The sequence below is a fragment of the Macrobrachium nipponense genome, chromosome 27 (genome assembly GCF_015104395.2).
Source record: "Macrobrachium nipponense isolate FS-2020 chromosome 27, ASM1510439v2, whole genome shotgun sequence".
Taxonomy (NCBI): domain Eukaryota; kingdom Metazoa; phylum Arthropoda; class Malacostraca; order Decapoda; family Palaemonidae; genus Macrobrachium; species Macrobrachium nipponense.
In genome coordinates this window covers 43,482,643-43,495,142 of record NC_087216.1, presented here as the reverse complement: position 1 = coordinate 43,495,142, position 12,500 = coordinate 43,482,643, and the positions used below count along the sequence as shown (strand labels likewise).

The following is a 12,500-nucleotide window of genomic DNA, read 5'->3' as shown; positions in this document are numbered from 1 at the left end:
CAGTCTTTAAATGGATGAGAACATACCTCTTACTGTATTTTTTATGGTGTTATTTTTTTTGCAATAAACTGTTAATTAGAATACTTAAAGTAATGCTTGTTACTATTCACACTTGTAAATTTTCGGCCAAATGTCCGTCAACCAAATGTCCCTTCGGCTAAAAGTCCGTCGGCTAAATGTCCGTCGGCCAAATGTCCTTCGGTTAAATATCCGGCCACGGTTTTAATCTTGTTTCGAGATCATTTCCACTTTGTCCCTCGTACATTTTATTACACTGATTGCAAGGGATCTCATATTTGCAGTCACTCTTCTGTTGAGGGGAATTCCTGATTAATATGTTCTCATGTACTACATAGTCCTTAAAAATGACATTTAACATTAAATGGTCTCAACAGCCCAGGGATGGCCATAAACTGGTTACAATTTGGTACAACAAGAAGGTTTTTCACATAAACTCATTCATACGACCAACTTCATAGAATGTTTTTCTTATTAGAAGCCCTTTATTTTTGTCAACAAGCCAACAGCACTATATATCATCAACGTACCTAACCCAAAGGACACCTTTAGGAAGTATCCTTGGCAAGTACTTTATTTCAAAACACTCCATTTAAGGATTACTAAGCAATGGAGATAACGGATTGCCCATTTCCATGCCAAATTTATTTTCATAATACTTTTCTCCAAACACGCATGTACAACCTTTAACACTCAATTCTGTAAGTTTAATCATAGAAAGCCTGTCCAAAGAGAAAGTATATTTTTCTATTTCCTCCTTCATAAATTCAAGTAGTTCATCTACTGGTACTTTTGTAAACAATGAGTTGACGTCAAAACGATTAACTTAAAATCATTATTAAAATTTAACCTTCTTAACCTATCTATAAAATCCACACTATTTTTCACGGACACACCTGATATGTTTCCAAGTACTGTAGACCTCGTTAACAAGCCACTTCGATATTTATAAGTACAAGAGCCTACAGTACTTATAATGGGTCTAACAGGATTATTTTCTTTATGAGTATTATGTACAAAAATTTAGCATGGGAATGAGCAATCTGTCATCTTCATTACTTAGTAACCTTTATATGGAGTTTTTCGAAATTAAGTACTTACCAAGGATACTTCCTAATGGTATCCTGTAGATTAGGTACGTTAATGATATATTTTGTGCTTGACCTGTTGACAAAAATAAAGAGAGCTTCCTGGCAGCATTAAATGCCCTAGTTCCTTCCATAAAATTCACCTTGGAAACTGAAGTAGATAAGAAATTGGCGTTTCTAGATGTTTTATTTGTGAGGAATGATAGAAATTTTAGATTCTCTGTGTACAGAAAGTCTATAAATGTAGACTCCTACATACATTTTTATTCTAACCATCATCCGAGAACACAGAAGATGGTATCGTCGTCTATGTTTTAAAGGGTACTGCAGGGCAGTTACTCTCACTTTCCCGAAGCTGAGCTTCAGAAGGTCAGAGACATTGCAACAAGTCTTAGGTACTCTTGTGATTTTATTGATAGGGGTTTCTGTAAAGCAAGAAAAACATTTTATGAAGTTAGTCGTAAGAATGAGTTTATGTGAAAAACCTTCTTGTTTTACAAAAATGTACCAGTTTATGGCCATCCTTGGGCAGTTGAGCCCATTTAATGTTAATGTCATTATTGAGAACTATGCAGTACATAAGAACGTATTGATCAGAAATTCCCCTCAACACAACAGTGGCTGCATATATGAGACCCCTTGCCCTTGCAATCAGTGTAATAGAATGTATGTGGTACAAAGTGGAAAGGATCCCGAAACAATATTAAACCAACATAAATATAATGTCAGAACGGGGAATAATGCAAGCACTTTGTTTCAACTTATGAGTGCAACCACACTATGAATTGGAAAGAAGCGAAAGAGATCATTTTCTGTAACAATTACTATTACCATAATTTTTTCTTATGATTGTTATAAATATCATAAATTCTATATTTGCTAATCATATGTTAGCTTTATTTTCCTGGATAGAGCTTTCATTGTAGAAAAGATTAAGTTTTTTAGCTACATGTTATAGTGGCCAGTTAGTGAATTTCGAACAAACTCCTCTGAAATTTGTAGCTTCACTGTTGACGCTTACTGTACGCACGGATTTTTGCAATTAATAAAAAGAATCTTTACTGGTGCTCATTTTAACACCATCACAGAACTCAGCTCTATGGTTGTGTTCATATTAACATAATCTCAGAACTCAGCTCTGTGGTGATGTTCATATTAACTTCATCACACAACAATCTGATATTCACACTGTATTCTGAATCTCTATGAACTAATGCATCTGAGAAATTCCAATGAATTCGGACATAAATCGTGTTTTTAAGTATCTGAATGTTTTTGATTTGCCATTTTAACTTATATGATATAATTTGCATTGCATTTTCATATTCTAGAGTAAATTTAGCGAGATTATGTATTTTCAGTAAAACACAGATGGGAAATTCGATGAATGAAAGCTAATGAAAACTGTATCTTTTCTTCCCGATTGTACATAAAGTAATGATAGAATAAAATGTGAACAATTTCTGCCAGTTAAATATACATTTCCTTAAATAATATGGATTATAACCAACCATGCATAAACCGGGCTCCAGCAGGAAAGTGGGGTTTGGTTGGTAATTCTGATTTCTTTCTGACACAGGACACTCAAAGCAGTGTGGCCGAAACGTAGAAAAGTGGTCTCTGGTGTGGCAGATTTAATGCCCCAGGTGATCGGATGCCGAAGTGGCGTTTTCATTTTATGTTCTGCCACACAAAGTGAGGTCGAAAGTTCCACACACTTTTTAAGGGTTTATTGTGGTCGGATATTATTTTCTTATATCATGTGACTCATGTACCTATACTCGGTTGTTAGATGTTCATATAATAATGATTAAATAAAGAATGATTGTTTACACACCAAATTATGAGGTAGCAGAAGTCGATCGACCGATGTCTTGATGGACACAGAATGCAACGATAATAGAGTGACAACCACAGGCTTCCATCTAATTAAGGGAAAATAAATTTTATTAAAATTGTTTTAATATATGTAAAAAGTTATCATTATTAACTCGATAAGGGAAGTTCTTTGAAAAGTAATATTAAAATGCATTTAATTTGTGGTATATATGATAGTCTCATTATCATCTAATGCTGTGCCATGTCAAGAGATCGGTGTAATGATATACAATTAAGTTTTCCAGTTAACATTACTTTCACAGGAAATGCTCTTTACACGGCAAAGAAAAGCATATATTGTTTTGAATACGTTAGATTTTACGTAGGTCAGATATTACCGACGGTTAAATGAATATAAAACTTTGGCGAACGTGGAAAATAGTGGTGCGGAAATGTTGCCGGCAACACTGCATTCAAGGCAAGTGGTTACGCAACCTTTTACCTATCAAGACGGTTTGACGCGATTAGACCGATATCTGAGACTCTATTATTTACAATATTTTTAACTGAATTAGATCGGGTACGTATTCTCTGGCAAGAATAGCACGACGTGTTAAAATAGATAGAAAAACTGCATATAAATGACTGATGAGATACTATCATGAAGGAGGAGGACTGGAAAATCAAAGAAGATCAAGAGGACCCCTCTGCAGACAGAGGAGGAAGACGAGCAAATAACTGACCCCGTAAGCAGACATCCAGTAGCAACTTCAACAATAGTTCAAGGAGAACAGGCCTCTGTATATCAAACTCCCCAATTATTACGTCGTTTAAGAGAAGGTTGAGAAAATGGAATTTCCGCTACAGAACCTTTCTTTACCGAAGCCCGAAAAGAACAGCGACTTGCTTCACACTTCAGCAATTTCCTTTAGAGAGCAGTTTTTGGGAGAATGTCATATGGTGCGATGGAAAACCCTTTTGAAATGACGGGAAATACGCAATATTTGAGTGCTCTTGAAATATATTAATCAATTCCTATTTATTGTTTACCGCAATGAACGAAAGAAATCGAAGTCTATTTGTATATTATATCTATGACAATATTTCAAGGCTAATTTATCTTTTTGTTTAATTTGGAATTATGATTTTAGTCACTTTTTGTTTCAAGATGGAATATATCTCTTGGAAAATAATTTACGAAATGTATACCTTTATATTAAAAATATTGTGACATTATGACTATTTGTTCTGTTTTTGTAGGTTGCATGAGAAACTTCAACTCTTTTGCAAAGTCTTCTCCAAGAGGCAGTCGTAGACGAGGTTGCCAAATTATGGTAACATATTAGGAATACTCATATCTTATACTGATGCGTGGGAGCAAAATTCAACAAGAAGGTTTTTTAACAACGTATTCCTGTTAAGGAAGTTAAAAGCATGTGGTAAACCAAGCATGTTTTCATAAAGCTAGTGATTGTGAAACTTAATTGGTCGAAAAATCATGTTATGCAACATAATTTAGATATATTTCGTTGTCTAGTAAAACAGGCCTATTAATGCAGTCAAGGCACATAAAGTCCTTGATTTTTCCTTTTACTTATTTTTCGTCAAATTTCAAATCAACTTGGTGTTAATTATTCATTTTAAAGTTTTAGCAACAATTGTGTCGTAAAAATCTGTATCGGCTTTTTCCCGGCAATTCTTTGCAATGCTCAGGATTTGCAAACCGAGGTGGGAAGCAGGAAGCAGAGTTTATGTTTCTAAATAATCTGTAAATATGTTCAAGAGAAATTCTTTTCGTTCAGTTTGATTGCAGAGGTAGTGTTGTTAATATTAAGAGCCGGTTTTGTTGAAGAGTCCGTGAAGTGTTCATCGCTAATCTTATCGTATTTTTGCCATCCGAGATTTGGGATAGTTGATTTTCAGTCAAAATGTAGTCTGATGATTCAGAAGTAAAATTTATGTGAAATTGTAACTTGTTGAGGCCGATGACGAGAGATTTTCAAGGGTTTTTTGGTAAGATTTTTCTCGTTGTTTTTGTGTGCGTTGCTGGGGCCTCGTGGTCAATTATTTCAGATTTTATTTCATTTGTACCTTTTCAGTTGACGCGAGTCCGCCTTTCAATTCATGAATTTGTTAAATTTGAATAGTTCAGTTTTATAATAAAAAAAAAAAACTCATCCTGATCTTGCTTGACATTCACTCAGATGTTTGCTGATTGCGCCCTTATGACCAGGAAACCTACACCATCTTGGGACAGAACCATCCCAATCGGAAAGAAAATTTCCGACAAATTGCAAAATGAATATCCTTCTGTAAATTGTTGTATTTATAAGAACCTTCTATGATTTAGCGGCTTACAACGTGTATGAAACACCCATAAGCTAAGTCACAGAGGAGCTGACTGCTAATACGGGAACTAGACCTGAGAAGACACTGCCACAGCAGGCAACGATTTACTCTTCGAGCAGGCAATAGTATATATAATCATAATCACTGAATTATTCTGTACTTTATTAATTAATAGAAATGAATATTATTTTGGATACAGAGCTATAAACGCAGAATGAAAGTTGAAAGTTAATTTACACTCCACACTTTAAATTACTGAGAAATTTTTGTTTTACTTTTTACTTTTTCTTATATTCCTTTTTAAAGTAATCATTGAACTTTCATTGCCCATTTATTGAGGAAACATGAGCTGTGGCTTAATTGTTAATGATTGATACTTATTACAAAGGAGAAGCAATCCAAAATGATGAAATATTCTTATTAAAAAGAGTAACTGGCAACCCAATGGATTAGAAAAACAGGGCATCACTTGATGCTCACTGTACCAAAATGTTTTTCTTATTAAACCAGAATATCCTTCAGTGACATCTTTTGTAACTTCTTATTGAACGAGAATGTTCGTCAGTCATATATTTGTCTTTTTTTTTCTTTTTTTTAACCGGAATCGTCCTCGATATCATCTTTTTCTCCTCCTTATCGAACTGGAAGCATCTGTAACAACTTATTATACTTTTTCTTTTAGAATTCGAATCCTTCACAGCCATTTTTCTCTTCTTATCGAGGTGAGACATTACTCAAAAACATCTACTCTTTCTTCTTATCGCCGCCACAGTAACAATACATTCTACAACATAAAAAAAATTCAATAACATCCTTTCCTGTTTTAAGAAAGCAGAAGCCTCCTTAACAATTTTTCCTTATTCTAATTGAACTTGGATCTTCCTTTACGATATCTTACCTCCTCTTATCAAGCAGGAATCATCATCATTATGAAGACTCCTTCCTTCTTATCGAACTGGAACCTTCCTCAGTAACATGTATTCTCTTCGTATCAATTTGGAATGTTATTCATAAGATTTTTTTCTTTCTTGTCAACCTGGAATCTTCGCAATAGCCTCTATTTCTTCTTCTTACTGAACTAGAAATCCCTCTTTTGTTAATGACGGCAATTTTTCCTTCTCTTCAAAAGGACCGTTTCCTTTCCATGTTCGATCTGTAGTCGTCCTCTGCTTTGTCTTTCCCTTCGTCTTATCCAACACAATTAATTGTTCATTCATAACATTTATTTACTCTTATCGCACCAGAATGTTCTTAAATGGCATCTTTTCCTTCTTATCGAATAATATTCCTCATCAATAACAGTTTTTTTCTTATTCTCTTCAAACTGGATTTTTTAAAATAACATCTTTTCTTCTTGCTATTGAACTAGTGGTATTATTCATTAATAATTATTCTTCCACCTATGTAACTAACTCATCCTCAAAAACATGTGTTTATGATTGTTATCAAAGGAATGTCCTTCAATAACGTCTTACGTTTTATCGAAGAGGAGTGACTTTTAATAATATCTATTGTTTTTTATTGCAGAGGAATGTCTTATTATACCATCTTTTTCTTCTTATCGAAAAGGAATGTCAAATGACATTTTTTTATCAAAGAGAGTTGTCTTTTATTAGTATCTTTTTCTTCTTATAGAAGAGAAATGTCCTTCAAGAACATTATTTTCGTCTTATCGAAGAGGAACATAATTTAATAATAACTTTTTCTCTTACCTAAAGAAATGTCCTTTATTTACAATATATATTTTTATATTGAAGAGGAATGTCTATAAATAATGTCTTTTTCTTCTTATCAAAGAGAAATGTCCTTTAATAAATATTTCTTTCTTATTATGGAAGAGCAATGTCATTTAACAACATCGTTATCTTATTGAAAGGGATGTCTATTTTTCTTTTGAAGAAGAATAGTCTTTACTTACTTGTTTGTTTCTTATCGAAGATGAGTGCCCTTCGATAAGTTCTTTTTTATTCATATTGAAAGGGAATGTCATTCAAATCTTCTTCTTTTTTTTCTTATCAAAAGATCAATCAAACCTTATTCTTCTCATCGAAATGGAATGTCCTTTGATAATATCTTTTTCTTATTCTGCAGGAATGTACTTTGGTAATATCTTTGTTTTCTTATCGAAGAGGAATGTGTGTTAAGAACATACTTCTTTCTTATTGACGAGGAATATCCTTTAATAACATCTTTTTTCTTCTTGACGATTTAAATGAAAAAGAATATTGTTCAATATTATCTTTACCTTTTTACCGAAAAAGAATTTCTTTAATAACATCATTTTCCTTATCAAAGAGAAATGTTCATTAACAAAATCTTTCATTCCTTATGAAAAAGGAATGTCCTATAATAATATGTTTAGTTTCTTATTGAAGAGAATTGTACTTTAACGGTGTATTATTTTTAATCAAAGAAGCATGTCATATAATAACTTAATAGATCTACATCCATACACGGAACAAGTAGCCAAGGTCTATGTCGGGTCGTCAAGATTAAAAGGACTGACCAGTTGAAAAGCTCCTTAATCCGGGTTAAGAGAGCTTCCTTGGTCTTCACTCTGGTGAGGTCAAATACTGACTGATGACTTTCTTTTATCTGAACCTCGGCCAGATGCACATGACGACATGACCGAGATTGTCTTTATTTTGGTCAGAATGGGACTAACCCTGTTCTCTATTAATCCTGATTATTACGATGGGTCTGTAGACGTCTTTTGAACGTTGTAGTAGTATTTCAAACGTAAGCTCTTTCGGAAGGCTCGTTGATGTTGTTCTTCATTACAGGGGAAGCAGTCAAAATAGGAGGCTTTCAATAGATGCAAACTTGAAACCCGTTCGAAGGGGGCTGTGAGAGTTATTTATTGCTCTGTCGATCGCCTATTCACTTCTTCAAATCTTTCGCTATCTTCTGGCCGATAATAAATTGTGATGTTTTTATCATCACCTGTTGTTCTGGTTTCAATGTTGTGAAATTGTTCAATTATATCTTGTATAAGTTTATCTTGAAATCCGTTGTTGGCCAAGAGTTGCTAGATTCGCTTGATTTCCAGGTGAGTCTCCACCATGTGGAGCGATGGGTTATAGCTCTTTTGATATAAGCATCAACCACTGACCGCTTGTAGACTAATGGGCGCTCCCCACGTGTATTTGAGACACCGCCCTCCGGTTGTCGTCTTATAAATTTTGGTGTCAAACCGTTGGCCATTTTGGGTTACAAGGATGTCCATGAAAGGCAGAGTTTTCTCTCTGCTGAATTCAACCATGGAATTCAAGGAGGAATTATTCTTAAGTTCTTCGGTTAATCTTACTGCTTTATGTTGGTCTTTCATTGTAATAAAAATATTATCAATACACCTCGCGTATATGCGTGGATTTTTATGATTGACAAAGATCGTGATTTCGACAGGGTCAATATGAATATTATCTAAAAGGACTCCCTCTGGATACCCCATAAGTCACCCCTGTGTGAGAGGAAAGGGGCCTCTTTGGTGCAGACTACCAACATTGATTTCAGCGTCCTCTCCGGTACTGGTAGTGGTTCTCGATTAGAGTGGTAGATGCGTTAAAGAGACGTCTACAGGCCCATTTTAATAATATAGCCCTCCACCAACACTACGTCGATCATCACAACAGAAAACCGACGACTCAGGAACTAGTGTAGAATACCCACATCTTCTGTATGGGACAAAATATTCACCGACTAATCATAGCAGAATCGGTATGCATTTATTACAAGAATAATCGAACAGGAAATCCCCTGTCTTAACGTAAAACTGATCTCTAACAACCCATGTACAATAGGATCATTTTTTAATTTCAAAGATCGCCTGCAGTCCTTCATGCGATCCAATGTGGTTTATAAATTCACATGCCCTGGATGTCCGGGCTCTACGTTGGATCGACCACGGAGGTTCTGCAGGCAAGATATTGCAGCCATTTTGGGTTTTAGCTTTCGCACTGGCCAAAGAATTAAGCAGCCAGAATTTTCTAATATTAGAAATAATCATGCCGCATTATGTAAAACCGGAAAAGTCCTGAAACAACACTTTTCAATAATTGGTTATGTAAGGGACCCAGAATCACTTAACAAAACTTTAGAATCGTTATATATTAAAAGACTGGTTATTTCCCTCTCTCAATAGTAATACTTCCTCAGGAACAAAACTTTGTATCTGGCATAGTTGTCGTCTGGCCTTGGACGTCATTGTATGTCCATCTCTTCTCTCCTGCTTATAGATGGTTGGTGTTTTTGGTAGTCTCTTTTTGGTTTCTTGTTTTATGTACTTTTTATACTCTTTTATTACTTTTTTGTTATTTTAACTTGTAAATTTTAATTACCTTGTGAATTCCTTTTTATGTTAATAATGTATTTTATTGTGTCTTTTACTTTTGACAGACTGATGATGCCCTGAGTAGTGCGAAACGTTTCTTTGCTGTAATAAACATGGCCTTTTTAAACACATGTGTATCATGGACCCTCCTGAAGTCTATATATCTTGCTGACTGATATATATATATTATATATATATATATATATATATATATATATATAATATAATATATATATATATATATATATTTATATATATATATATATATATATATATATATATAATATATATATATATATATATGACATGTAATCTTTATCTCTCCCACAGAAAATGGACATGGAAACCGGGACGGTACAGCGTACTTGCGGCACAGAGGAAATGTGTCAAGATAGTGAGTATAATTTTGCATACCAAGAGGGTCAGGAATACAGGCAGAAAGACTCATAACAGTGAACACTTAGTACAGGAGCATTGTGTCCTAAGGTTAATGGAAATGGGGAAAAAAATGCAGAAAGCTGACTTTTATACTGAAGCCACCTGAAACCATTCTTAGTTCAATGGAATAAATTTCATTAGAGTTAACAGTGAGCTCGCTGAGTAATCCAAAACTGCGGCCAAGAAAGCCGCCGGCCGCCGTAAATAGAACGAACACTAATAACTGTAAACAGATGTGTTGTAACAGATCAAATTTCTCATATTATTTCTAAGATGTGTAAAATATTCAGCCATATTTAGCAATTTACATTTTTATTCAGTTCAAATAGCTATTTTTCATACTATACATGTTTCTCCAACAACTCACGATTTTTATATTTTGAATTATTATTAATCAGAAACTTTTTCATTCTGACAGGATCTGACTACTGATAGACAAGATGCCTGAGAAGAGTTTTCTGTAAGCAGCTAATTGACTGGGTCAAAATGGACTTGATAAGGTCGTGTCAATCAGCAGTGAATTGAATTATGTATAGGACTAGCTGCAAGCAAACAGCACTTCCACTTCCTATGCTGGCAGAATTAACTCTTACCAAATAATATTAAGAAAAGGAAAACAGAAGTATACAGTTCAAGTGAAAGGACGGAATACAAGGCACTTAGCCGCAGGTCCAGACAGGCGAATTTGATATAAAGAAATACTGTTTGTATTGTGGAAAGTAGGTTGATTATGTTATGCCAATACAATAGAAAGGACCTCTAGAGAAGCGTGATAATATACGTGAATCAGCAACTAAGGATTTTATCCACTCCGAACCAGAGAAATGCTTGGATCGTTCTGATACATGGGACAATGATGTGCATGTGCGTATTCAAAACATTGGTGAAGCTGTTGTTGCTTATAAGGGCCGGGAGTCTATTCAAAATCCTAAGAAAAGGCCTAAGGGTGTCCTAAAGGGTCGGTCGATCAGAAGAAGAATTTAGGTTTTTTCAGTTTTGTGGTTCTTAGATGAAAAGGATAATCACTAGTTCGCTCTGACAGAATTGGAGGCTCTACTGAAAGACTTTCCTGGAGATCGTGAAATGCACTACCAGTGGTAGCAGCATACTGAACTGTTGTTGAATGGGGCAGGTTTCCTTCCAAAATCTCTCCAGCTGGCGTTACCTCCGCAATGCCACACAGAGCATACCGTGTTCCAAGTCCAGTCGATGTGTGTGTCAATATCAGCATTGTCAAATACAAAATATACAAATGTGTCAACCCATTCATACACCTTCCCTCCAGTAGGCAGCATTCACCACAGAGACGTAATACGTACTTCTCGTTAGTCATCAGCAAATGCTTGACTGATGAGTAAATCTACTAATTCCAATGACACTATTTTAGCATTACGGTAAAATGATATTCCTAAGAGAATTTGCGAGATGAATGACATGGTGCTGCAACTGATGTCATACTGATGTCCATCTTGTAGCAATTGGTCATCTCGAAAAATTTAGGGTAATTGGATTTATTATTTATGACTGTTCTTATTTCATCCTCTATAAAAATCCCCTGCCATGTCAATCATTTCTTCAGGTATTAGTCTTGCACCTATTTATAATGTTCTCTCAGTATCCTATTGCACTTATTCAGGAATGCATAAATTGTATCTTTACCATGCTGACATTTGATGATCGTTTGCTCATTGTGCCTTTATTTCAGTTTTGACTTCAGCTGTTTTGCTGAGTACACTTCACCATCTCCAGAAAAGTCCTTCAGCAGTCCTTCTAATTCTGCCAGAGTGAACTGGTGATCATCATTTTCACCTAAGAACCACAAAACCAGAAAACCTAAATTCTTCTCCTGATCGACCGACCCTTTAGGACGACCTCTAGGCCTTCTCCTAGGGCTTTGCATTGACTCCCAGCCCTTATGAAAGCTAATCTTACATGCATGGTGGTAATTCACTTCAGCAACAACAGAATCTTCAATGTTTTGAATTCGCACATGCACATCATTGTCCCATGTGTAAGAACGTTCTATGCATTTCTCTGGTTCGGAACGGATAAAGTCCTTAGTTGCTGATTGATTCTTGATATTATTAGGCAAGCGATAATTCTGCCGCATCTCGTGTATATAGGTAGTGAAAGTGCTCTATTTGCTAGCAGCTAGTCCAATACATACTTCAATTCACTGCTGACTGACGCGACCTCCCTCATCCAGTGCCCTTTGACCCATCGTACCATGATCAGTCAATTGGCTGGTTGCAGAAAATATACTTCTTAGGCATCTCGTTTCCAGTATTTAGATCCTGTCAGAAAGAAAAAAGTTTCTGATTAATAATAATTCAAAATATAAAAGTCATGAGCTGTTTGAGAAACAGGCACAGTAAGAAAAATAGGGTTATTTGAACTGCATAAAATGTAAAGTGCAAAATGTGACAAAATCTTTTACACATCTTAGAAAAATCGTGAGA

At 35.0% G+C, this 12,500-nt stretch overlaps 1 protein-coding gene across 5 annotated transcripts in view; it reads left to right on the top strand.

Moving 5' to 3' along the window:
- LOC135201058 (uncharacterized) overlaps positions 1-12,500 on the top strand; it is a 167,585-nt gene that overhangs the window by 137,536 nt on the left and 17,549 nt on the right. For all 5 annotated transcript variants that reach the window (XM_064229918.1, XM_064229919.1, XM_064229921.1 and 2 more), the window contains exon 3: positions 9,934-9,997. In XM_064229918.1, the coding sequence (XP_064085988.1) occupies positions 9,934-9,997 (64 nt within the window). The remainder of the gene's footprint in view (positions 1-9,933; positions 9,998-12,500) is intronic.